At 47.6% G+C, this 27,443-nt stretch overlaps 1 protein-coding gene across 3 annotated transcripts in view; it reads left to right on the top strand.

Annotated features, from left to right (window-relative positions):
* The window catches only part of Igsf3 (immunoglobulin superfamily member 3), a 90,867-nt gene that overhangs the window by 45,516 nt on the left and 17,908 nt on the right, over positions 1-27,443 (top strand). Inside the window, exons 3-8 of one of the 3 annotated variants that reach the window (XM_087213313.1) lie at positions 4,545-4,922; positions 7,078-7,488; positions 12,134-12,523; positions 14,052-14,108; positions 16,433-16,834; positions 19,743-20,147. In XM_087213313.1, the coding sequence (XP_087069439.1) occupies positions 4,545-4,922; positions 7,078-7,488; positions 12,134-12,523; positions 14,052-14,108; positions 16,433-16,834; positions 19,743-20,147 (2,043 nt within the window). Of the gene's footprint in view, positions 1-4,544; positions 4,923-7,077; positions 7,489-12,133; positions 12,524-14,048; positions 14,109-16,432; positions 16,835-19,742; positions 20,148-27,443 lie in introns of all 3 variants that reach the window. The other 2 variants (XM_004853809.4, XM_004853811.4) reach the window with 2 other exon arrangements.

The following is a 27,443-nucleotide window of genomic DNA, read 5'->3' as shown; positions in this document are numbered from 1 at the left end:
TACTGGCAGTGTAGTGCTAGCTGTTAGTAAGAGGCTGTGAATGAACCTCCCTGTTAGGCTGCTTTGGCATCCCCACTCTGGCATGCGGCATGTGGCATTTGGCATTCCTCAGAGTTTGTGATCCAAAAGAGCAAGGAGAAACCCCAGTGTCTTCCTGTGACCTACCATTGAGGTCCCACACCACTGTTTCTGCATTTCCTATTGGCCACACACACAGCTTAGCCCTGCTCAGTGCACAGGGAGGTGTGGGTGAGGGTGATGCATGCACCTCCGTATGTTCACTAACCCTGTAAGACTCCAGACCCGTGGTCAGGGTATCTGCATGGAGTCATTTCACAGGCATAATTGATTAAATCATTGGCCATTGGTGATTAAGTGTCCCAACCCGGTCCTGTCCCGGGAGGTCTGGGGTGGGACTGAAATTTTCAGCTCCTGAGTATGCCCAGCTCCTTTCTTGAAACCATGTAATCATATGTAATCATGGAATCATCACATTGGCATACTTCTCTGGTATGGCCCAAGCTCATTATATATAGGAAAAGGCTCCTGTCATTCAGGAAATTCCAAGAGATTTAAGAGCTCAGGGCTAGGAACCAGGGACAAAATATATATAGTTATTATAGTACAGTAGTGAGTGCAGAAGAAATGTTACACAGCAATCACCCATCATTTTTATTTTTGGTTAATTTTTTTTTCTAGCTATAAAACTAGACCATATTCATTGCAGAGAATTGGGGAAAGAAGTAAAATATAAAGAAGAAAATAATAATTTACTATCCTATCACCTAGTTTTTAATTTTTATTCCTTTTACATAATTGTATATAACACTTTGATCTCTCCTTTTACATTATAGTAGTTATTTGCTTATTGCAAAGTAATCTAAACAGGGCAGAATGTCTACAGTTAGTTATTTTTTGAAAAAGTGATCCTTGCCCAGGAAGAGCCTTCTTCGGTTGTACACTAAGAGGAAAGATGGAAGAGGCCAGGGGAAGCCTTGGGCAGGGCCAGCACCTGGTCAGTCTGAGGGCAACAGAAGTCAGTAGAGCAGGGTGGTACCAGGAGAGGGACATGGTTAGGGTGGAGTGTGTAAAGGAAATTCAACTCTCCAGAAAGAAGAGTTAATTTTTACTTTTATGTTAAGATCTACTTCTTAAGAATAGCACTATTTTCAGAGATCAAAGGCTGTAGGATGGGAGGCAAATAAGGAAATACTTAATAAATAGGTACAGCTGAGTATCTGTGGTTAAAGTACGATTCTGTATTTGTTTATTTGTCAGGGCTGCTTCTGACTGAACAAGTTGTCTTGACCCAGCTGCCCTGGCTCCTTCAGGCCACTTAACACTATTTACCTTGCAGGGGAGTGGGATGCATATGATCCACCCACAAGTGCTTTTGTCAGGTCTGCCAACAGAGTGCACTGTGGTTAGACACATTATTTTATCACAATGGGCTCTATCTGCTGCGTCTCAGCTCCCTTCTATGGACCAGGAAAGGCAAGAGGGGACTGAAACTTACTGAGCCTAATTGGTGTAGAATCTCTGGAAGGGAGAAGCTTAAAGCTGATCAGAGCCTTAAGTTAGGGTGTGTTCTTGCATTTGGTCACCTGCTGACACTATTAGGTAGACAAATCTTAAAGCAGCAGGTCTTGACCCTGGCACACCTGGTTAGACTCACCCAAGGAGCTGATAAAAATCCTAATGCCCAGGCTGTACCTCCCATAGATTACATTGTGTGTGTGTGTGTGTGTGGTGGGGGGCAGTCCAGGCACTGTTATTTTTGAAGCTCTCCGAGTGCCTCTGTGATTCCAGTATGGGTGCAGAGTAACTCTTAAAGGAAGATGCTGGGTGGACCAGCCTGCCTCCAGCCTTCTTCATGGCGGGTGGAGTGTGGTTGTCACTGCTTTGACACAGGACTCTGAAATGCAAAGGAGACCTAAGTGGTATGATTGTAGCTAAATTGTTTGCAAAGTGCTCTTCGTTTCAGGAGTACTGCAAACATTTGATTCAATTGTCACAATATATTTGTGTGTATTTATATGTTTTTTAATTGTCTTAAAAAGCATACATATAACTAATGCTACATGCCAAATTGTAACATACTGAAAACTACTAATGAGTTCTCTTCTCTCTATGGTTTTAAATATAGTAGTGAATGTCATCAACCAGAATGTATCAGATTCAGATACAACTTTGTTCTGTTTACGTGTCCCCTCCCCCTGCATTTTTTTTCATTTTTTCTGCTTCTGCCAAAGCAAAGGTGGGGTTCTGTGTTCTATTTAGGGAGAAAAGGTTCTGTGTGAATAACAGTAAGCCTCAGGGCTTTTTTGCATAGCCTGTGGTGTCAAGTCTGTCCTCCTGCAGATTAGATCTGTGTACTATGGGGGACAGCCACCCTGGGCTGGGCTGAGAGCTGCCTCCCAGTAGGCTGTGAGCTTACTGGACAGCTGCCCTGCCCTGGGGCGTGACAGGGAAGCTTTGATTGCAGTGGGCTCCAGCTCTGGGCAGAGATGGATAGCCCAAGGTGGCTTCCTTGTCGAGAGGCCTCTGAAATGCCTTTGAGCGGTCATCGGCCAAAGCCTGGTGTCTGTGGCTCCAGAGCCACAGAATGTTCTGGGCAGTTTGGGTCTTAGCTAGCAGCTTTTTTTTTTTTTTTTGGTACCAGGGATAGAACTCAGGTCCTTGCGCTTGTGCAGCAGGTGGCAAAACCACTGAGCTAAATCTCCGGCCCATTAGCTAGCAGCTTTTTATTGAGGATAAACTGTGTGCTCAGCGCTGTGCTAGGGGCTTTAGAAATATCGTCGTACCTAATCTTTGCCATAGCTCTGAGATGTGGATTATTATTCCCATCGTTCACACGAGGCATCTGAGGCTCAGAGATGGTAAGTAACTTAGGTATCCAAGGTCCCAGCTAATAAGTGGCAAAGCTGGTCCTGGAGCACACGCTCATCCTCTCCAAAGCCTTAGAAGCCATTTTATGGAGGTGCTCGAGATCTGGAGAGGAAAAGCAGCTTGCCCAAGATGGCACGGCCAGTTCTGATTCGCGCCTGTGATGAGCACTGACGTGATCTTTCTGCTTTACCACTGTGCTTGGATGCTGCCAAGGGGCCGCAAGGGTGGGCGTCCTCCCACCTTCCGTGTGGCTCAGGCACAGGCAGTGCTGCGCTGGGTATTTATCCATTTTCTAGTTCTATGACAGCATACCTGAGGCTAGGTACTTTATTTTTAAAAGAGGGTTATTTAGCTCACAGTTTGAGAGACTGAAAGTCCAAGACCATTGTCCCATGTGTTCTACGTCTGCTGAGGGCCCCTGGCACATCACTGCAGGTGGCTGCTATCATGGCAGGAAGTATGCAGAGGGAGAGAGCACATGCAGAGACAGGAAGCCAGAGACTGCAGAGGGCCTGGTCTTTCTCTTTTTGTAACAACCCGCTCTTGTCCAAGCGAAGTCCTGAGGCCAGCACTGATCCCTTTTGTGGGCAGCGCCTCAGTGACCTCAGAGTCTCACATCAGGCCCCACCTCTTAATGGTCCCACCTCTTAATGGTCCCACCTCTTAACGGCCCCACCTCTTAACGGCCCCACCTGTTAACTGTCCCACCGCCTTTCACACCATCACACGGGGAGCAGCTTCTAGGACGTGAACCCCTGACTATACCCACATTGGGGCAGCTGGGATAGAATGGGAACTTGGATTCCAAATATAGTGTCTTTGCCCCGGAAGGGATACCATGTGAAGACGCACGGGGGTCGGGGGCGGGGGGCAGGGGGAGGCAGGCAGAAGTGACCTTGGATGACCCCATCTCAGCCAGAGAGGATGAGACGGGGCAGTCATTTCGAATGAGAACTGAAGACTCCAGGGCAAGAGCTTGTTAGGAGTTTTGCTCTGCATTGTCCATTTCCCCCTCTGGCACTTGGTGAAAATCTGGGCAGCAGGATCTGCTCCAGCCCTTCACATTTCTGTTTGTTTTGCGTGTGCTCAGCTTAAACTGGCAGCAAGCAGCTTGCAAGAGCTCCACTCTGCCTCCATTTATGGAAGGAAGAGGCACAAGGAATGGCCCTTGTTGGGGTCAGGGAATGGCTACGTTTGAAAATGAAGAGTGCAGCCCCCATATAAGGGCGCCAGGACCCTCCAGTGGGGCCTCTTTCAAGGAGGGAACATTTTGTTTTCATCTAAATCTGTGCCACGGATTCAACTTTTCCGGCTCATTTTATTAAAACCTTTATAAACAGCATTAATGAAGGGACATAAAACTGCTGCATAAATGACAAACAGAGGGAATAAGTGAAATTCACAAGGGTCAGCTGTTGAATCAGTAGCAAAACCACATTCTTGCACCATCAAATTCCTAAATATGCTAATTAGGGACAGTGCTTTACCAGAGTGTTTTAATTAATACTTATAAATCACAGAGTGCCTCTGAAAGGGCCAGTAAGCTGTTTGTATTATTATCATGTCACACAAATAACAGACCCTCGGGAGATTGCTGCCCGTGTTGCATGTTGGTCCAGGAAGTAAGCATGCGTGTTGTGTGTGTCTCCCCACAGGTGTGGTGTCAGCTCAGCGGCAGGTCACCGTGCAGGAAGGACCCTTGTACCGCACAGAGGGCTCCCACATCACCATCTGGTGCAACGTGAGTGGCTACCAGGGGCCCTCTGAGCAGCAGTTCCAGTGGTCCATTTATCTCCCCTCTGCCCCTGAGCGAGAGGTGCAGATCGTCAGCACCGTGGACTCTTCCTTCCCATATGCCATCTACACCCAGCGCGTCCGTGGTGGGAAGATCTACGTGGAGAGGATTCGGGGGAACTCAGCCTGGCTGCACATCACAGACCTCCAAGCCCGGGACGCAGGGGAGTACGAGTGCCACACGCCCAATACCGATGAGCGGTACTTCGGGAGTTACAGTGCCAAGATGAACCTAGTGGGTAAGGAGGCGCCGTTTCCATGTGGCCAGTGCCAGGCCCCTGTCTCTTCTTTTGCAGTGTATCTCTATTTTGTTAGTAGTTTTTTTGTTTTTTTGGTACTGGGGATCGAACTCAGGTCCTTGCGCTTACAAGGCAGGTGAGGTGCCACTGAGCTAAATCCCCGGCCCACGTATCTCTATTTTGTACCGTGCATTTGACCAAAAAAAAGACAACAAGATGACTCAGATGTTTTAGAGGTCAGCAGGCAGCATAAGTGAACAAACTTTCTGTTCTCACCTGACAGTAATAGAAGCTTGAGGCTGAACTGTAAAAAAAAAAAAAAATCTAACATACATGTTAAGAAATTCAGAGGTTGTTAAACCTCTTGCTGGTGAAAGGGGATATGAAAATACAAGGCAAAGACATTTGTGATAACATGGAAGATAAAGCATGTAATATCAACTGGAAGAGAGGCAAACCCCTGTACGGGTCCAGGAAAACTGCCCTTCTCACCCCAAAGGCTGGAATGAACCAAGGACAGATTAACTGGAGAATAGTTGCGCAGATGTGTAAATGTGCATGGGGGAGAACTGCAGGACAGTGGCTCCCCAGATAGCCCAGTGGGGTCCAGATGCTTCTAGGCCCTTCTCCAAAGGGCAGAGGGAGACAAGGAGTGAGATGGTTTTGAGGCTGAATGAACAAGCAGTCCCCAGACAGTAGCACATTGAATTGGCCTAGGAGATGTACAATTTGTGACAGAATCTGTCCAGGTGTGGTTACATCCTTTAAGCTTCCTCCCTGTAGACATGAGCTTATTAGTTAATGAAAACTCAGGAAAAGGAACAAAGGTAATTACTTTCCTCTTTGGCAGGCCTGGTCTTTAGGTAGATAGGAGGATATCAGACAAAGTCCTCCCAGCATCTGCTGCTCCCCATGGGTCTTATTTAAAATACTCGGCTTGCCAGGTCAGTCTCTTTGGGGTGAAGTTCTGTGGACTCCTTCGCCTCTCACAAAAGATGGCCTTTGGAGCAGCTCTGAGAGGTGTGAGTGCTGCTGAGTGGGGAAGAACACATGGTACAGGCCCTTGCTCGGACCGGGGCCCCATGGTACGGAGCTGAGAACTGACGGTCTCCCTTGATGCTCCCCAAGTGATGGCGGAAGCTCCAGGAAGAGGAGCCGGAAGCTGTCGCTGCGGGCAGCCCTGCCGCAATGTTTGCTGATGTGAAAGGGTTAATGGTATCAAGGCTTTTTTCTTTTTCTGCCTGTGTCTTAATTTCTAGTATCTATCATCACAATTAAGCAGGGTGTGTTGGTGTTTCTTTTATTAACACAAAGACTTACCCTTGTTTATTTTTCCTTTCTCTGATAAGTCTGTATCCTAGCCAGGAGGACTGTAAGAGCTAATCCTGGGTGAAAACACACTAGTTGTGACCAGGGTCCCCTCATCAGACAGATGGGTGGTAGTGTTTAGTCTCCAGGAAGATGTAAGAATCAGGGTGAGATTCCAACCAGGGAGCTACAGGGCACTTTCTCCGCCTGCCTGAGTCGTCCCATACCATGGCTTCTTCCAGGGTGGGCCACTTTGATGAATTAAACAAAATATAACTTAGGAAAATAGGGGATGGTGAGGATTTGCTCTACCAAAAATGTTTTAAGGTAAAAGAGAAAAAGAGCCTTCCAAGGTCAGTGCATTGCTGAGGCGAGTTAGAAACAGGGAGGAGGATGGGTGGGAGAGAAGAGGAATAATGAGGAACTCTGGTGAAACATGAAGCTAGAAGTTCCAGGAGCTGTTTCTCTTTGAAGATCAGCCAGAAGGAAAGGGCAAGGATTTCAGAGCAATACCCAAATCAACAACAAATCTTAGGCCTAAAAGAAAATGATTCTGACACAGTATTTTCAGGGAGTCTATATCATGTTAAACTTTCAAAATGTTTGATCTGAGCATTATTAAAATGTCAAACAGGTAAATGTAAGTGCCAAAAAATACATTAAAAGTGCCTTATACATTAAAACAAAATCTTGCTGTTTACGTGCCTTTTGGGGTTGCCTGTCACCCGAACTGCCTGTCAGAGGCTGTCCCTGTCGGGGTGCCTGCATGGTATGGGAGACTTGCCTCCCGTGAGTCTCAGATTTGTGGCTTTGTGACCATGTGCTCTCGGGACCTTTTGTGTTGCAGTGATCCCGGATTCCCTGCAGACCACTGCGGTGCCCCAGACTCTGCACAAAGTGGAGCAGGACCCGCTGGAGCTCAGTTGCGAGGTGGTCACGGAAACATTCCAGCACAGCCACCTGTCTGTGGCCTGGCTCCGGCAGAAAGGCGGGGAGAAGCCTGTGGAGGTCATTTCCCTGAGCCGGGACTTCGTGTTGCAGTCCAGCAGTGAATATGGCCAGAGGCAGAGCCTGGGGGAAGTGAGGCTGGACAAGCTGGGGAGGACCACCTTCCGCCTCACCATCTTCCACCTGCAGCCTTCTGACCAGGGCGAGTTCTACTGTGAAGCCGCAGAGTGGATCCAGGATCCAGATGGGTCGTGGTATGCCATGACCCGAAAGCGCTCCGAGGGTGCTGTGGTCAACATCCAGCCCACTGGTCAGTGTCCCTGTCCTCATTCCCCCTGTACTGCACCGGATGGGAGGGTTGTCAGACACTGAGAGGGTTTGCAGATACTGCCTTTGATGACCTATAGTAGTACTGAAGGTTTCCAGGGGACATTAGAGATGGTCCTGGCCATTAGCCAGAAGACACTAAAGTATGTGCTGGACTTGGGTCTCCTAAGACCTGGCCTTCCAGGGAATCAGATAGGTGCCACACAGACTGAATCCTGCTTATTGTCTTGTTTTCTTTACCTACAAAGTATTTTCCATAAAGAAATGTATTGAAAAGTTGAGAGATTTCACAGCAACCATTTGTATCTCATGACTCTGGGTTTCCATCCTGTTAGCCGTAGTCGCGTCCCTGTTTGGTGACATTGCCTTCTTCAGGTACCAACCTAGTTTCATTTGTAGAAGACATTGGAGACTATGAACCTGCCATCACAGCAGTAAAATTATGAACTCTAGAAATGTTGGCTTACATTATTATTATTTTATATCAATATTTCTATAGAGGTATAATCCCCAAAATGCTTTATCACACATTGTCACAGTCTCTTAGGAGGTCCTTGAGTGGCATTCCCATTTCATAGGTGAGGTTGTAGAGTGCAGAGGACTTTGTGGCAGGGCCTCAGCCAGAGTCACTCTGTTGATAAGCCTGCCCAGGGAGTACCAGGTCCTACCATTGATGTTTTCTTGGGGAAGACCTGGCTAGAATCCCTGAGGAGTCTGAGTGATGTGTTTAGGGCTGGTGGCTTGGAGAGCTGTAGTCCTCCCTGCTTCCCTTGCTGTCTCCCATGACCCCAGACTCCAAGCTCACTCCTCGAGCTTCAAGTCAGCACTGACAGCTGCCTTGGCTACGATGGGGGGTAGGTTCTCCTCTGGATCACCAGTCTCTGGCTCTGGAGGGTGGTCATTGTGCTCTCATTAAAGTATACCTAGAGGACCATGACCCCTTCCTTGTATTGGTGCTTCCCTCTGGTGAGGGCTATGGCAGTCCTGGTAAGGGAGTGGGGGATTGTGAGTTCTGATGGGGTCCTCACGTCAGGACATGGCACTTGATCTCTTTGTCTCATTTGCTAGTCAGTTTTGTGAGTCTTTGCACGGTTGTCTGACATTCAAGACTATGCTTCTGACTCACCTAATAGTATACTTCCTGGGCCTCATCTCAGAAGTCCTGAATTAGAGACTTCTGGGATGGGACCTGGATTTCTACTGCACTTCCCAGGTGATTTCTTCTGCTGTCTTCTGCACAGCTCTAGAGGCAATAAGGCAGAAGGGATTCTCAGGAAAGCTAATGGACATCGGGATTTCACCAGATGATTGGGTTCTTGGATAGGAACACTTGATCTGCTCTGTAGGACCCAGGGCTTTTAGCAGCTTCTGGATCTTCTGGTATTAGACTTACTGAAGGAGCTTTATTTCCTGTTTATCATTTTTTCCTTGCTGGATGGTTTGAAGGTCAGCTTCAAGTCTGGACCAAATTTTGAGTCTTAATGCTTTTAAGTTAGGTTGCATCAGTTAATCTTCTTTATTTTAATCTTACCAATTTAGAATTAGGACTCTGAATTTGCCCTACAAATGTATCCAGACTAAGCCGGCAAAGGGAAAATTTAATGGAAGGAAAAGGGTGATGACTTTACTCTGTGTTCATGTTCAAGCTCAGTGGTTGGATCTCCAACTTTATTCTCCTTGTAGTTCATTTCAGTAAACAGCCATCAGTCTCTACCGCACTGAAGGTGTGGTATGGGCCACTGGGGGAGGCGGAGACGGGTAACCTTGCTCCCTGCACTTCAGGTGCTTATGGACCAGAAAGCCAGAGGCCAAGTAGGAAGTGCCAGGTGCTGTAGTGGCCTCTGTACAGAGTGCTGTGGGAACACAGTAAAGATGAAGGTTCTTGCTCTTCTAAGTTTCCCTTGGGTAGGATAGCTGTTAAGGCAAGTCCAAGAACTCTGGAAAGTCTGGTGACTTGAGTGGTCTCAATAACATTATTTGATTGTTTGGCAATCAGAGAAAAGTCAAGCATGACTGGATGCTGAGTTCTGGATTTGAGCTGTGGGTAAAGGAAGGGAAGGTCGCCAAAGCCCAAATGCTGAGAGGTGGAGCTTGGACTTCACTCTGTGGGCCAGGAGGTTTGCAGCTGTTCTTCAAACCTTAGCAGCCCTCGGAGGTACCTGAGCCCTTACACAGAGTGTTGGCTGGGAGCTGGGAGCTGGGGCTGGGCCTGGGGCACCGGGGTTCCTTCAACTATAGGAGAGAGGGGAAGGACTCGTGAAGTCTTGTCTGAAAGTCTCTGCCTCCCTATTAGTGGCAGCGCTGGCTGTCTTGTTGTGTAAATTTCAGTCAAGGAATCCATTCTTGCAGATGCTCAGAACCTTTGATCCACAGAACCACAAAAGAAAAACAAATAAACAAAGAACATGAAATACTCAATGTGTCATTAACATGTGGCTGTCTGGATCTTGAGTAGAGACCAAACCTCCAAGTGAGGAGGGCCCAGGGAAAGCCTCCTGGGCTCAGGAGAGCAGCAGCACAAAGTGGTGGCCACAGGGGCAGGACCCAGTACGAGAGAGGAGCAAAATGCCCAAGCAGGGAGGAGGGTGTCGTGGAACCCAAGGGAGGACCAGGGAGCAGAGACTGAAGCCCTTGAGAAGAACCATCGCTTATGACAGTGTGGGAGGGCTAGAGTGAAACATCGGTGCCATTTGCTAGGTCAGTGATTTGTGGGAGAAGGGCCGGAGGCCAAGTTTCAGTGAGCTAAGGAGTGAGGCATAAATCCATTTCCAGTGGATTGGCTGGCTGTAGACAAGAGCAAAGTGCTCTGCAGGAATGGAAGTAACATATATCTTTAGCCTGGGGATGTGGAGGCTTTCAGAGCCACTCGTGGATTCTCATGGGATAAGAAGCATTTTTGGTTGCCAAAAAAAGGAAAGCCACACTTGTGCCCGCCTACTCAGGGCAAATGGAAAGATTGGAGGTCCGGGCCATGCTGGCATGTGCACACTGGCATTTACGTGGAAGGAGTACTTTTTACCCTTGATGTTGGGTTATGAATTACTATACTTTGGTTGACCCAAGGGCTAATAACAGAGAGCAGATAATGTGGGCTCAGTTCCATATGGGTGTGTTCATCTAGGGGGCCGAGACAGAGGAAAACCTGCTTTTTTCAGCCACATCTCTCAGGACTGGCCTCTTGGGGAGGAGAAGCAGTGGTGGCAGCACATGGCAAGAAGCTTGCCAATACAGAAAAGGGGAGGAGGAGTGTTAGGGGCAAGACACTGGCCCCAGAGAGGGCCGGTGATGGAGAGCAGCTGAGTGTGAGGTCGAGCTGGGGCGGGGAGGGAAGAGTGAAGCAGCTCACTCACAATTCCTGTGCTTCTTCAGGGAAACAGACTTTTACCTGCTTGAAGAGGACGTGGGACCTGGAACGAATGAGTCAAGGGTCCTGAAGCCTGTGGAAAATCCTACAAATACCAAATGGGAGGGAAGTTGTGATTGAGGCTAATGAATTTCTAGAGAATCGACACATTGCTGTGATGTGATTTCTTCTCAGTGTCTTCTCTGGAGGAACAGCTAGAACTGCAAGGAGGGATTTGGGCAGTGGTCACAGCTGCCACCTGCTGCTGGTTCTGTTTCTTTGGACAAAGGTTTCCTTTAATCCTCAACTTCCTTCTCTTTCCTCTCACTTCTGCTTTGGGGTGCCTCTGCGATCGGGTAGCTGTCTCCGAAGTTGACAGTCACCGCGCACCATTACCTGGAAGGCTGTGACACTGCTGGTGACACTGCTCATGGGGATGAGTCCTTCCTAGGTCTCCCCCTTGTGCCAGGTTAGACATCCAGCTCTTTGAAGAGTGCTCTGGTCCCTTCATCATTTCACCCGATTTTTTTTTTCTTTTCTAGTACCGGGGATCGAACTCAGGACCTTGTGCTTGCGAGGCAGGCCCGGTGCCACTGAGCTAACCCCCCGGGCCTCCTTGATCATTTCAGAGATCGCCTGTTGGTTAAGTGGGTGCCTTCCCACTCCACCCACCCACTGGCAGGTGCTAGACCAGTGAAAAGATTGCTTTTTGTTTTCTCAAGCAATGCTGTCAGAGTTTGTCTTAATCATGTCTTACTTCTGGTGTTGACATGAGGGGAGAGAGAGAATTTCAATATTTTTGTCTTTGGGTATTTATTAAGATTGGGGTCAGCACCTAGGTCACTGTCACTATATCTCCTAGAGCTCTATGGGTGTAAGTTCTATAATACTCCCTGCAAGCATTTGTAATTGTGTTGCCTCCATGGAGTTCTGGGTGTATATATCAAGGTGAATCTGCCATTGAAAAGCTAGTAGGCATTCCTCTTGGGTTCTGGGGGACTCATCAAGGACAACATAAGCTTTGAACAGAGCCTCGTTGGTCTTAACTAGGGTAGCATGCTCCTTAGACCAACTGAGTCTAGCAAGGATATGGTGATGTTCAGGGATTTCTCTGGGCTTCATATAACCTGGATCAGAGTTGGGGTTTCTCTCAGGATAAGTGCTGGGGTACCCCCTGTGGCTAGCATCATAAAGAAAGGCAAGGGTGGTAGGAACTTGCTGGTGCACTTTGGTTAGCCGCAGCCCACTTTTGCCCAGAGTACATCCATTTTGTTTGTTTTCTCAGACAAAGAGTTCGCCGTTCGGCTGGAAACAGACAAGCGGCTGCACACGGTGGGTGAGTCAGTGGAGTTCAAATGCATCTTGGAGGCTCAGAACATTCCCGACCGTTACTTCGCTGTCTCCTGGGCCTTCAACAGCTCCCTCATTGGCAGCATGGGGCCCAACGCTGTGCCAGTTCTCAACAGCGAATTTGCCCACCGGGAAGCCAAGGGACAGCTTAAAGTGTCCAAAGAGAGCGACAGTGTCTTTGTGCTGAAAATCTACCACCTCCGCCAGGAAGATAGTGGGAAATACAACTGTCGTGTGACTGAGCGAGAGAAAACTGTCACTGGGGAGTTCATCGATAAGGAAAGCAAGCGGCCCAAGAACATCCCCATCATTGTCCTCCCCCTCAGTAAGTAGAGAAATGTGTTGCCTGCTTGTCCTTCTCGGTCCCTTGGTCAGTGGCATTGTCACTAGAAGAAGCAGGGGGAGGAAGCAAGCAAGCCATGGAACTCGGGGTAAAGCAGAGAGGGAGAGAGCACCCCTGAGCCTCCCAGCCTCCTCCAGGCCACTGCCTGCACTCAGCCCCTCAGGTACCCGGAGCATTGGGGGTGCCTCTGGCTAGGGCCAGGTATCTGCAGACTGGAGCTCGAGCAGCTGAGTGTAAACACCAGAATGCCAGCTCAGTTTGGAGAAAGACCACGCCCACAGTGCTGTTTGCTCCTATGTGGGAATTAAGTTCTAGAAAAAGTGGGAAGAGGCTTGTCTCGAAATCTCACTTGAGGAGAGTTGGTCTCCTGTATGAGGATTTTAAATCCTAAAAGGCATTATGAGGAGGGATTTGGTGCCTGCGTTTTTCCGGGTAGAAAGGTGGATGCTTCCCTAATTGTCTTTCCTGTGAAATTGCATTATGAAAAGTCTGGCTTGTAGAGCGTTTGCCTAGCATGCTCAGGACCCTAGGTTCTGTCCCCAGCCCTGGAAAAGAAGTAGTGGGTGGGCTGTCCTGCCTTCCTGGAGCGTGCCTTTGAACGCTCAGGCTGCCGCAGATGCTGCTCAGGTGGGCCATGTCTCCTTGTAAGCCAGTATTATCTGTGTGGGAAGAGCCTTGCCGGGGACTCCAAAGACCGATGTTTGTGCATGTCGTGTGTAAATACCCATAGCATTACGGTGTTCCTATTAATCTCCTTCCTTTCATAGTTCTGTTTTTAGTAAGAGGATAATACAAATTAACAATGCTCTAATTTTAAACAAGGTGGTAAAGTTGTAAAACTAACCTTTAACCTTTTCTCAGATGCTCACACTGTGCTTTCTCTTAACCTTGTAATCATTTTCTTTACATTTTCATTTGCATATTTCATATTTAAAATACTTCTGTTTGGACCAGGGATTTAGCTCAGTGGTACCGTGCCTGCCTTGCAAGCGCAAGGTCCTGAGTTTGATCCCCAGTACCGAAAAAAATAAAAAATAAAAAATAAAAAAAATAAAATACTTCTCTTCAAGTGTGAAGTCAAAAATAGAGACAGGAGACTTGCCACTCTTTCTTTTCTCATCAACAGGATTAGTTTCTTTCAATGCTTTTTAGAAAACCTATACACGTACCCCTAATTGCCTTGAAATTCTATTTCTTAGCCTCCCCCCGGCCCCTGCAATGCCTAGCATGGTGCTTTGCATAGAGTAGATGCTTGTTGAATATTTGTATAATTGAAACTGTTGAGTTGAATGCCCAGTCTCCTTATTATTTTCCTCTTGGTCTGTGCTTTCCTTAACCACGGACTCTCTACTTTAAAATCTGTGACTAATTCCTCATTGTTTTGTAAGGATGGAGTGAAGGGCAGCCACGCTGATTACTTCCTGTATCTTTTGTACTAAAAGATTTCCCCCAAATCCCTTCCAAGAACCTGTTTGATGATCTGTGGCCTGCTATATTGCTTTTCCAGCAGATAACTGGGTAGTTAAAGTCCCCCAGCACCACCAGATCCTGTCCCAAGGCCACTTGGGTAAGTCTACCAAAGAACGACGACAGTCACATCGGTAATGGTGATCATACCTTGGATTTTAATGACGCCTTTTCTCCCAAGAGCCCAAAATGCTTCTGCATAAATTGTCTCCTTCTCTGCTTCCACCTCTCAAATCCCTGTAGAGGCCAATGTTGTATCTATCCTATGAATAAAGTCAGAGCACCACTCAGGGAAGGGACTGAGCCTATTGTTCAGTTAGCAGTTGAGCTTGCATTGCATTCGACACATTTGCTTCTAACTCCAAATCCACTGCTCTGCGCTTAGCCTGTGCTACACCGTCAGCCTCTTGATTTGAAATTTTTGTCTGTGAACATGCACTGAGAGTCTCATTAGTTCTGTCCTAGTTTTCACTTAATCCAGAGTTTTAACTTGTTGGCTGCCTTTTTACAGGCCTGGAAACCCGTGTAAATAGTTAAAATGTGCAGTGCACTGGTCTGTGGCTGCCACATGGCTTTTCTTCTAACCATGGGGTTTTTCCAGGCTTTCTCCAAACAGCAGCCCTTAGAATAAAAAGCCAGTACTTTGATAGGAGCCCACTGGGTGACAGGAAGGTCATTCTTCTGCATAAGACAAGCAAAAGGATGTTCTCTTTTCGGGCTGAAGTCACCCTGTAATTCCTCACTGTGAATTAATAATAGTCGGGATAAGTCTTTACCCTAAAGAGGAATATCATTATTATTATTATTACTATTATTATGAATGATGATGAAAAACAAGTACCTCATCTGATCCTCTCAGTGTCATGATCCTAAGAGGTGGGCACTATTAGTACCTTAATTTTGCATAGGAGAAATTGGAGCTTGGATAGGTAAGTAGCAACCTCAATACCAGAGTTAGGATGTAACAGCCTGAGCTCCAAATCCATGCTCTTAACCACTAGAGCTGTAGGTGGGGCTCTGCAGGAGCCTCATCATCTCTGAGAATCGCTTCAGTGAGACTCCTGGGGGAGGTTGCCCTTCTGGAAAACTGCTCTTCCCACCTTGTACAGATCTTATTTTTCACGTGAAACAAGCACATCCAGAATGGGTAGAAGCATATTCCCCATAACTAGAGTTCAGTGGTGAGGCTCAGTGCTCGTCTTTGTTTCTGCTTGGGGGGGAAATAAAGGGGAGAAAAGATTGATTCACGTGTATGTGTGTGTTTCCTTCAGTAATCAGGGGTGCTTCCTAATCTGGTATTTGATTTAATTGATTGATTTAAAATTATTCTATGTATTTCATACCCAGAAAATCGAAGCCAAATTAGTTATGGTACTGATCTTTGTGTTCTTTAGTACTCAATGGTCTTTTGAACGCAATATAGGCAATTATAGAAAATAATATATGCATAATAAATATAGATTAAGATACCCATGCTGTTTATAAAAACAAAGGTTTACTGGAGATAGTAAAATTAATCATGGTCATGTTGATCACTTTTTGAAAACTTGCAATGTATTAGGTAATCTGTATACATTGTCTCATTTACTTTTTCATCTTTGAAAAATTCTACAATGAAAGGTAGCATTCTCCCTTTCTTAGAGAAGAAACTGAAGTGTGTGGAGTTGAAGCAGTTCGATTGAGTCAGATCAGGTACTGAAGTTAGTAGCAAAGGCTAGACTGAGGTGGGGAGAGAGCAGGATACTTCCCCAAACTCTGGCAGATGTTTCCACGTAGCCAGCAGAGGAACCTCAGGGCGGAGTGAGGACAGACAGGAGAATGGATGATGACGAGCCACTGGCTTTGGTTTATTCTGTGTTACTCAAAGTATGAAAACTCACTCCCCACACACTGTGAGAAACCAAGCCATCTGTGTATCATTGTGATCCACACACACACAAGCACACATGATCTTCCAAATACTTCCTGGCATTTTTTGTCGCTTTCTAATATTCCCCTGAAGGACTCAAAGGATACTTTATTGATGTTCAGCTTTTATTAAACTGCTATAGCACTGAGTGGTGGGAAGACTGAGGTGAAGTAGGATCTGGGAGTTAATTCATTTTGCTGAAAGCTTTGAACTCCAGCTAGATAGGTTACTCCCTAAAGTGTTTTATGTCCTAAACATCATGTCACTGTGCTGTATTTCTTAGGTTCTGACTCAGTCTCAGAACCTCATTGTCTCAGATCTAGAATCATGAGGAGCGATGCTACAACCAGCTAGATCTCGCAGCAGGAAATGTCAGAGTACTTTTTTATCCTCTGAGCTCACTGTCCATGACTAGGGACCATGGATTCCATTTGCACACATCCTCTGGTGGCATCTGTGGGGAGGGCACCATGAAAACCATACCACCCCCAACATGCCATCTCTCCTCTCCTCAGAGAGCAGCATCTCCGTGGAGGTAGTGAGCAACGCCAGCGTCATCCTCGAGGGCGAGGACCTGCGCTTCTCCTGCAGTGTCCGCACAGCGGGCAGGCTGCAGGGCCGCTTCTCTGTCATCTGGCAGCTCGTGGACAGGCAGAACCGCCGCAGCAACATCATGTGGCTGGACCGCGATGGCACTGTGCAGCCAGGCTCGTCTTACTGGGAGCGCAGCAGCTTCGGGGGCATCCAGATGGAGCAGGTGCAGCCCAACTCCTTCAGCCTGGGCATCTTCAACAGCAGGAAGGAGGACGAGGGCCAGTATGAGTGTCACGTGACCGAGTGGGTGCGGGCGGTGGATGGCGAGTGGCAGATCGTCGGGGAGCGCCGAGCCAGCACTCTCATCTCCATCACTGCTCTAGGTAAGTGAGGGGTGGGACCGCTGTCAAGGCTGCTCCCTCACTGAGCAGCTCACTGTGACACTGGTCAGAGTTCCGGTGGGATGCCACAGCACCTTCCCCGGCTTTCCTAGAAGACTTCAGAGTTGCATGGGCAAGGTGAAGGAATCAACAGTGGATGGTGCCTCACCCAGAGCTGGCAACTTGGGGAACCGTTACTGTTTCTAGGGCTGAGATTCCAGCTAGATCAGGGCCACTGCCCAGCAGGGACAAGGCTATTGTCCAGACTGCCTGCAAGAGAGGGAGAGGAACAACCAAGTTTTACAGCACCTCTCTCCAGGCTCCCTGGTCTCCTGCCCACAGCCCAACCCTCCTGAAAGTAGGCAGAGCAGGATAGGAAATCCCCTTCCCATTTATTTAGCATTGGTGTGTTTCTGGCTGAGTAAGTACTTGAACTACAGAAGGGTAACTAATTGGCCCAAGATTACAGTTTTTAAATGACTGACCCACCGCCTGAGCCCAGGAAACCAGCATTCCATCTTAATATTTTTCAAAGCTTTCCTTTTATCCACTCCTCTATAAGGCCCCCACTTAAGAAGTCCATTTCCTTATTAGCATGAAATAGAAAGATACCTTGAGATTTGCTAAAACTAAAGAATATTAGATTTGCTTCTCGAGGGGTGGTTAAAAAGGCTTCTGTCAACTTTTATCTGCCAAATACAATCAGTATATTAAATTTTAAAAGACCAGCCTGCTACTTTGCTAGGCAGATACCTCGTCGCGTCAGGTCTTCTGTATATCAGGAGGCTGACACCAGTTATCCTCAGTAGCATCCCACACCACTCTGGGGGACCCTGTCACCCCTTTCTCACAGGGAGAGCTGGTGGTACTGTCAGTATGTCCACTGGCTTTGCCTGAGACCAAGTCCTCCACTTTGCCACCCCTCTGAGATGAAGATTACATTTGCTTTCTGAAAGCTTAATCCAGAGATGGCTCTGCTCTTTGCAGTAATCATACGGCTCAGATTTGTGTCCTAGTTAGCCTCCAGCGATTGCAGTTCCTGACGATTTCAATCCCTGTGCCTGTGTGCTGGGCACCAGAGGGGAAAGAAAGCTCAGACAACCCAGTGCTGCTAGCACTGGCAGGTCAGGAGTGTCAGAGCATGGTGACAGTGAGTCGGGTCATCTATCTAGGAGTGATTTTTGCCTTCGCAGGTCATCCTTAGAGCATTTTTGTACTCACTATTTCTAGTGGTCCCCATAGCCAGTGTGTTCTGAGGGGTCCCTGGTGGGACCCTGGGGCTGGCCATGCCCGCTTGACTGCTCCCCCAGGCCACCCCCAGCTAAAGCCATATTTGGGGTGGCCCAAGCGGTGGGCCAGGGAAGAGCAGGAGAGCACCGTGGACTTAAGGTTTTCTTTTCAGTCTAAAGTGAACAACACTCAGATGTTTTCCCGTCAGTGCCATTAGGTATGGTCCGCTCTCTGTAGGAAGGTGACAGTGATGAGTTGCATGGGTGAGAGAGTGGGTGGAGCATCTTCTGGATGTCTGTAGGCTGTTACAACTGCACGTGAACCAGTTCAGATACTCTACGCACTGTAGTCAGTGACTGCGACGTGTGCCCGTCAGGCCGGGAGACTCGTGGTGTAGAGAGGCTGTCAGCCCTGTCCCCAAGGTCCTGTTCTGCACCCCTCTTGGGGCAACACATGCCACCCACAGGTGCATAGCTGGAAGAAGGCTCATTGTGTGCCTTTCCTTTCATCTATAAAGTTTACTTTCCTTTATGTTCATTGTGTTTCTTAAGCAAACATGGTTTTAAAAAGTATATGCCAGATACTATTCTAGGCATTTCACAAATATTTATTTCATCTTTACAAGAACCCGTTTTCCAGATGGGGAAACAGGCAGAAAGAAGTTAGGTCGCTTATTTAATGTCCCACAGCTAGGAGGTGTCACATCAGACAGCTGGTTGCAGCGTCTGTGCCCCTAACTGTTGCGCTGCCTTGGATCAGCCACATGCAGGTGTGTAGCCTGGCTCTGCCACTTATTAGCACCTCAGTGTTGAACAGTTTATTTCTCTTCTCCATGCCCTGTGAAAGTGGACACTAAATCTTCTTACCCTATACAGTTGTTTGACTCAGTGAGATATGGTGAGAACGAGGAGTTGGCTCCATGCCTGGCACATAAATAGTGCTCAGTGAATTCGGCTGCTACCAGTTTTATGATTATATTCAGTGTACTAATGGAGAATAGTATTTCCGGACTGAAGGAACCCGAGGCACTTGTACTGAAGAGTCTGAGGGGTTAGCGATGCTGCCCTTCAATAAAAAATACTGAGAGACTCACACGCACTGATTTGGAGAACCCTGAATTATGGGCCACTGTTCCCTGCCTCAGCTGAGGTCGCCACCTGCTGAAGAGCAGTCCCTCCTGCTGTGGGTCCCTTACTACTTCTCTGCCCCAGGGTCTGTGGAGGAAGTGAGGAGGGGCTGGAGGGCCCCTGCTTCTGCCTCCCTTTGGAGCACCCAGACACAAGAGGGCCGGTGAAAAGGGCAGGCTGATGGATGTGTACTGGCTTTGGGGCCTTTTTCTCCTGTTTTGGCATGGAATCTGGTTTTCTAGACATGGCCCTGGCTACATGTAACCAGGCCCTGAAAGGCAATGATGTCTGGTTCTAGAGGAGGATCTAATGCAGGTCCACATGAAGGTCTTTCTGGGAGGGGTCACAGGTGCTGCGCATGGAGAATTGCCCTAGGCCTCTTCCTGTAGGTTTTGGAGACTAAGGAACATTAGCCCCATGTGAAAAGAAAGCTCAGAAGAGCCTTCGGGCCTCTGCTGTGTACTGTGGTTTTGCCAGTGGCCCTGTCGCTGACATCTCCTACCCCAAGAAAGCCAGGTGCTTCCTCTGGTTGAATCTCTCTGCTCTCTGTCCAGAAACAGGCTTTGCGGTCACAGCCATCTCCCGGACACCAGGGGTGACCTACAGTGACTCCTTTGACTTGCAGTGTATCATCAAGCCCCACTACCCGGCCCGCATCCCTGTGTCAGTGACATGGCGCTTCCAGCCAGTGGGTACCGTTGAGTTCCACGACCTGGTGACCTTCACACGGGATGGAGGGGTCCAGTGGGGGGACAGGTCCTCCAGCTTCCGGACCCGGACCGCCATCGAGAAGGCCGAGTCCAGCAACAACGTCCGCCTGAGCATCAGCCGGGCCAGTGACACCGAGGCAGGCAAGTACCAGTGTGTGGCCGAGCTGTGGCGGAAGAACTACAACCACACCTGGACCCGACTGGCGGAGAGGACCTCTAACCTGCTGGAGATCCGAGTGCTGCAGCCAGGTGGGTGCCGCTGGCCTGCGGGTGTCACTGCCGGGGGACCCTGGGAGGATGTGCGCGTCCGTGATGTGAAGAGACACAGACGGGAGCCGACGTGACATGACGTGACGTGACGTGACGTGTTGAGACACACAAGGGTGTGGCATACGTGGCGTTAGGAGACATGCGGAGGCAAGGGGACGTATGTATTAGGCCCTGTTTACCAGTACTTTGAGAAATTGCTAGTCGATAGGAGGTGGCATGAATTGTACATGAACATTTGTAGTCCCTTTCCTTGACCACCAGTTATTAATGTCTTAGCACACTTACTCGTCTCCTTTTGTATTTTTGTTATTGTCTTTGGACCATTTGCAAGTGTGTTGTGAACATTAAGACACTCCGTAAATTCTCCACTGTATAACCCCTCAGAACAGGATATCGTCCTGCCCACCCACAACACTGTTATCAACTCTTAGTATAATCCCATTACCTCTATTTCCCCACTAGGCCAATAATGCCTTTTGTAGCTTTTTCTAACCCCTAACCAGGACTCAGTCAGGGACCACACATTGCATTTAGTTGTCCTGTCTCTTCAGGCTCATTAATCTAGGACAACTCCCTAGGCTGTGTGTGTGCATGTGCCCGCACGCTTGTGTTAAGATATTGACATATATTGGGCCGGGGATTTAGCTCAGTGGTTCCGTTGCCTGCAAGTACAGGCGCAAGGTCCCGAGTTTGATCCCGGTACCAAAAAAAAAAAAAACTACTGAAGATATTGACATTTATGACATGTACCAGCCCATTATTTTGTGGAAAGTTCTATCTCTACTTAACCTCATTTCCTATGGTCCTTTCAATAATTATATAACAGAGGTATCATTTTCCCCCTGTTTATAGACAAGGAGACTCACAGGGAAAAGGAAAGATAATGGACACTTATTGAGGATCCTCTTAGTGCTTGGTACTGAGGCTGAGTTGTTTTATTAGAATTTTGCAGCCCTGGGAAGGATGAAGTGACAAAGGATGAAGCTAGTAGGTGGCAGAGACAGGGTTTTTTGCTTTGTTTGTTTGTTTGTTTGTTTTTGGTACTGGGAATCGAACTTGAGCTTGCGAGGCAGGTGGGGTGCCACTGAGCTAAACCCTGGCATAGACAGGTTTTGAGCCTTTGGTCTTTGTCCTATGAACTCAAAGCCTTTTGGCTTTGCCTGTTAATACCTATGATAAGTACCTTAGCCTGGTCCAGTAGCTGTCTTTGGATGGCCGCAGGGTTGTTTTCAGCAGTGTAAGGTTAAAAAACAGTAATGTCTGAGTTTATTCTTCCTGGTTTCTGAGCCCACGAAAGAGGCCCATTCTGTTGCAGTTTTGAAGCAAGTAAGTTCTGTAAATGGTGATGCGGCTCTTAGCCGCCAGGATGCTAGGGGTAGCAGCTGTTTCTAAGAGGTTGTGCAGGTTAATGGAGGGTTTAGCAGAGACCCCGTTTGACGTGAGCCCCACTGTGGAAGATGCTGAACCCCTCACCTGCCTGCCTTATTGAGTAGAGCACCGAGATCATGATTGTTTGTGCCCTTTGTCATCTCTCCTGTCATTCAATTTCGATGTTCTGGGCAGCAGTGGCTGTCACATGGTTCTGAGAAGTTGAAGGTGGAGGAGATGCTGAGCTCAAGACTTTGCTTGTCATTGCCTCTTTGAATAAAGTGATATTTGCTTGTTTCTTTTACTGCTTGGAGTCTAAGACTGGAGCATCAAAGGGACAAATAAGAAATTGATTCACTAAAGGCTGTCATTATTTTTTGGATTCTGATTAATTTATGATGGTACTAAAGGCTGAATGGGAAAGAAATTTATGAAGTACTCTTGGGTGCCAGGTTTTGTGCTCAGGATCTGTGTTCTCTTTAAGTTCCTCCAACAGTCTGATAACGTGGATGTCTCTGTCCCAGTTTCGCTACGAGGAAGCCAAGGCTCACAGTGGATGGGCATCTTGGCAAAGGCCAACTAACTGGTAAAGTGGCAGAACTGAAATTTGAATTGAGCATGGGTCCGAGGTCTCTCTGACTTCCACACATCTGTATTTTCTATTATACCATATTATTGCCTCCTAGCAGAAGAAAAGCTGGAGCGTTAGGAGGCCCAGGATCCAAGCCTGCCCTTATGATTTGTGTGTGTTGTTGGTTTCTGTTTGTGTTTCCACTGTGAAGTGAGAATGACCAGTGGTTGGCATAGAGGACTTCGGAGCATCGTTGGGCTCGGGTCATGATGAGGCCTCTGCTTAAAGGGGCATAGTAATGTACTCTTCTGGTGCCCTGGAGGCTGGAAAGAGCGAAGGTAGGAGCTTGAGGCTGCACAGGACTCCCAGAGTGCCTGAGGCACCAGGGAGAGTGCATCCCCTTTAGTGTTCCTGTCTTTCCTTTATTAAATATTGATGGGCCTAGCACTTAATATTTTCCAAAGAGTTTCAGGTTCATTTCTCCTCTTTTCCCTTAATACCTTGGTTGGTACTGGTGCTTTCATTTTGGAAAAATAGAAGTAGAAGAATACACGAGGGCTGGAGACAGTCTTTTAGGTATTTGGTGTGTATTCTCAGCCAGTCTTCCCTGCAACCTTGGGAGGAAGGTGTTATAGTGTAGGTCTGCTATGTCCCCCGGAAGTCTCACGTGTGTGGAAAGTGACTGGATCATGAGAGTGTTCCACTCATCAGCGAGTTCATCACTGACTGGAGGTGGGTGGCGGGGGGCTGGCCACAGGAGGCGCGCCTGTGTTTCCCTCCCTGGCTTGTCCTTTCACTCTCTGCTCCTGGCTGCCATGGTTTGAGCAGTGTTTCTCCACCATGCCTTTCTGCCTTGGAGCCAATCAACCATGGACTAAATTCTCTGAAAACCATTGGCCAAAATAAAACTTTAGTCCTTTAAGTTGTGGGTATCAGGTATTTTGTTGGCAGCCATGGGAAAGCTGGCCAATACTGAAGGTGCTGCATTTCCAGCTGATAAATGAAATGTCAGAGGCTCAGAGGTTCTAATTTGCCCAAGTCAGAGCAACAGTTAGTAGGAGGCTAGAAATTGAACCCAGGTATATCTTATTAAAGAATTATGGGTCTGGGGAGGTAGCTCAGGGGTAGAGCACTTGCTTAGCATGTGCAAGGCTCTGTGTTCAATCTCCAGTACTATACACACACACATATACACACACACACAGAGTCACAGTAGGGAGACTTTGACCTTTTTTGGGGCCATATAATCAGAATTTATTCCTTCTGCATTCAGCTACTGGGTCCTTTACAATAAGAGGTTTCCGCTGTAGGTCACTGGTGTGGCAGTCTTAGTGCTGTCGGGACTAGCAATAATAGCAACAGCAACATCAGTGATACCTGATAATTATTCAACATTGCCGTGTGGCCATCACCATCCTGAATGTACTATATCTAATAATTTACTTGGTTCTTTCTTACCAACTCCATACTGCCCCACATAGTTTACAGATCAGGACACTGCCCTGGGAAATTGCCCAATGATCCGTAATAACTGGCAAAGCCAGGTTTCAATCTGACTCTGAGATGAAGTTCTTAATTAATTTTATTATAGTATGTACTTTCTAGACATAGTACCATATTTTTTGTTTGATTATTTTTTCAGGAATCTTTTGGTACCATGTATGTTGCATGTGCACATGCGTGTGTGCGTGTGCATATGTGTGTGTGTGCACGTGTGCACTGAGGATTGAATCCAGGGCTTGGTGCATGCGAGGCACACGCTGTACCACTGAGCTATGCCTTAGCAGCATGCATGTTTATATAATGCCTCCTCGCTCTGATTTACCACCCTGATTTCCAGATCCTTAAGTTTTGTAGAAGTTGGCTTACAAAGCACTGGTAAAAGTTCCTCAAGCCACAGACTGCTAAGGGCATAAAAGCTTAATTTGTGCCTCATTGAACTTCATTATTTCTTCTAACTTCTGCCACAAGGTGGCTCTAAGACTTGGGGCTACCGGAACCTCAATCAGTGGCAGCCTCCTCTACTCTCCCTGCAAACCCTGCTCCTCAAAGTGTGGATTCCCAGCCCTGCTCTGACATCCTCCATAGAAATGACCCCTGTCACCCACTTAAAGACCATTTTGTCAAATGTTCTTATTCTAAGAGAATCAATTAGAAGCCTGGGCTGAGTCCATTTATCATCAGCTTCCACTGCAGCAATGTCCTTTCTCACAGTAATGTCCTTTTTCTCAGCAAGGCTCTGTGTGGTCTGCATGGTTGCCATCCAGGCTGGTCCCTGCCAGAGCCACCTGCTGATGCTGACCACATCATAAGAACTTAATTCCCCAGAATCCCTGGTTAGACAGCCCGGTCGACTGGCTGTAGATCTATTGTTGACATTCCATATGCACGCTTCCTATTCCGTGTGCATATCCCCAAGGAAATCTTTCAGGAGTGAATGCCCTCTCCTTTTTTGTCGTCGATTTAGCCTAGTCTTACTCCCATTGATTGCATAGTATGACTCCCAGGAGGCATTTAGGCAAGACTTTTAGCCTTGGTTCAACATACTCTATTCTTAATTCGTAATCCTTTTTTTTCTCTTTTAATTGGGAAGTGTCACCTTGTTTCCTTCTGATTTGCTTTAGCTCCAATTACACATTACTAAGTACAGACACAATAAGGGAAATGTCAGCACTCATTTTCCAAATGTTTACGACCATATCTTGGTCTGGCTATTAAATATTGCACATTAAAATCGACAAAGCAATAAACAAGCTTCCAGGAGGACGGGCTCCAGTGGCGGAAAGCCGACTTGTCAGTGGGTGTATTCTGCTGGGATTGTACTGATGGGTAGTCAGGATGAATATTTAATACCCTCTGGATGTTGCCAAATTCGTTTTCTTCTATTTCTTATTGCTGACCTGGCAGATTGGTTTAGCTGAGGGCTTTTTCTTTGACTTACGTGAGTCCAAAGCATGTGAACGCTGGCTCTGCTTGTCACAGTGCAGTAGGTGGCTGGCTGCCCCATCCCTCAGAACCGGGGTAGTGGGAGGGTCTCCTTCCACCCCCTGTGGCTCTGCCTGTCACCTGTGCAGAGACAGAGTGAACAAGGAGAGAGCACAGGAGCCCTAGAAGGAGGCCCCAGCTCTCTTCCCATCCTCGCACCTTGTTGTCATGGTAACACTTGTTTTTGGTGTCAACCAGAAAGGGGCACTGCTCTGTCTGCTTACAGGGGAGCAGGGTCGGGTGTGTCGGGTGTCCCCAATGAGCTGCTTCCACATCCAAGCCGTTGCTCCTTTCACCTTGTCTAATCCTTCTGTATCGCTCTCTGAATGTTTGAGCATCTGCTCTGCACCAGGTACCTGCTGGGTGCCCAGGCTGTAGGGTTGGGTGTGTCACAGTTGCTGCTTTGTGGACTGCTGGGAAGAGGTGGCAGGCTGGGAACAGAGGAGTGCAGTAAGGCTTCACAGGTGTGGTGGCAAAGCCAGCAACAAGAATGGGCACACAGAAGCACAGGGGATTGCCGGGCGAGATGAGTAAAAGCGAGGATAGCCCAGTGGCCAGGGCTGGAATTCCAGCTCTACCACGTAACTGGCTGTGCAGCTTCAGGCAAGCAACACTGTCAAGCTGGGGGGTGATATTTATTTCATAGGACACTTGAGGACCAAATAGTTAATGTTTATAAAGTGCATAGACTAGTGCTGAGTAGCCAGGCATGATGACACACACCTAGAATCCCAGTGTGCTGGGAGCTGAGGCAGGAGGATTGAAAGTTCAAGCCCAGCCCGAGCAACTTAGAGAGCCCTGTCTCAAAATTAAAACAAAGCAACAACAAAAAAGAAGTGGGGGTGGCTAGGGATATGGCTCATTGTGGAGCCCCTTGGTTGAATACCTAGTACCACACACACACAAAAAGAATAGTACTGAGCATGTAGTAAGAAAGAACTATAGGAAAGTTTGTTAAATAAATACCCTAACAGAAGATTAGAACTTTAAATCATACAAGACCGTATATTGGTTTTTTAATAACAATTTGTAATATTCCCTTTACTACCTGAAATGAAATTCATAGACAATATAACTTTCCTAATCATGCAATCTTTAAAAATTGTTATATTGTCCTGTTGGTAATACAAAGGAGGATTTTTTTTAAAGCAGTTCAAACTAAAATAATGTGTTTTGGAGCTGCAGCTATGGCTGAGTGATAGAGCATTTACCTAGCATGTGAGAGGCCCCCAGTGCCACAGGAAAAGAAAAAGGGTGATTTAAAATACTGTAATGCGCTTTAGTGTGTAAGCGCTCAGGGATGGTGACCGGAGCGGGGGGCAGTGTCAGCCCTCAAGGCTGGCAAAGGTGGTCTCAGATGCTGAGAATGCTGCTCTTAAATGGGGACTGCGCGAGACCTACACCCCAAGCAGCACTGTTGGCTGGGTTAGGGTTGGTGAAGCACCATGCAACTCTGAAGGAAGCAAGCAAAATCCTCTCTTGATTGACCTGGAACATTGTGGTTCTGAAAAATAAAAATATATTCTAAGTTCAAGAGACAGTATTTTCACCCATGTGAATGTCATTTGAAAGTCACATAGGACACAAGGCATTTTTTCACACAGTTTTTCCAGATAGTTTTCCATCTGTTGTTAGCTTTGATCCATTAAGTATCCACCCCTCCCCAAGTCAGTGTGACATCCCAAGATCTGCCTCCAGATTTCTGTAATGCCCAGGGTTACATATTGAGAACAGCTGTCACGAGCTGTGGAGTGGGGAGCTAGCGAAGGCTCCACACTTTAAAGTGATGTGCTCCAGCTGGGCGTGGTGGTGCACACCTGTAATCCCAGCACTCTGGAAGCTGAGGCAGGAGGATCTGCACCAGTTTGAGGCCAGCCTGGGCTACATAGTGAGTTCAAGCCCAGCCTGGGCTGTAGAGCATAACCCTGTCTCAAAAGGCAAAAAATTAAAGAATAAAGCGATGTGCTCTTATTTGCCTCTTAGAAGATGACCCTAGCTGTGGCTAAGGCTGGAGTCCAGGGCACTCATACAGGCCGATTGTAACCGTCAGAGGAGATTTTATCAGGGGTTCAGATAGGCCACGGTTGTGCAGAGAGAGAAGAGCAAGGAGCCCTGTGGAGTTAAGGACGAAGTCCTAAGCTGTGGTAATTGAAGGATAGGAAGGTGCTTTTGCTGCCTGCTTCCCTGAAAATGAGGGAGTGTGCCCGGCTGCCCTTCTGTCCTCTCCCGGTCTCTCTTCCCTTCCCTGCCTCCTTGATCCCTGGCATTGCTGTCAGGTGCCTGTTACTAAGAGCGGTGTCCTCCTCTCCCCTTCCGCTTCGCAATGTCCAGCTCTCCTCACCTGCTGCTCT

The sequence above is a fragment of the Heterocephalus glaber genome, unplaced genomic scaffold, assembly GCF_053883595.1.
Source record: "Heterocephalus glaber isolate CG9 unplaced genomic scaffold, H.glaber_assembly_v1.0 deba00001442, whole genome shotgun sequence".
Lineage (NCBI taxonomy): Eukaryota > Metazoa > Chordata > Mammalia > Rodentia > Bathyergidae > Heterocephalus > Heterocephalus glaber.
The sequence above is the reverse complement of the archived record's forward strand: the minus strand, read 5'-3'. Positions and strand labels throughout refer to the sequence as shown.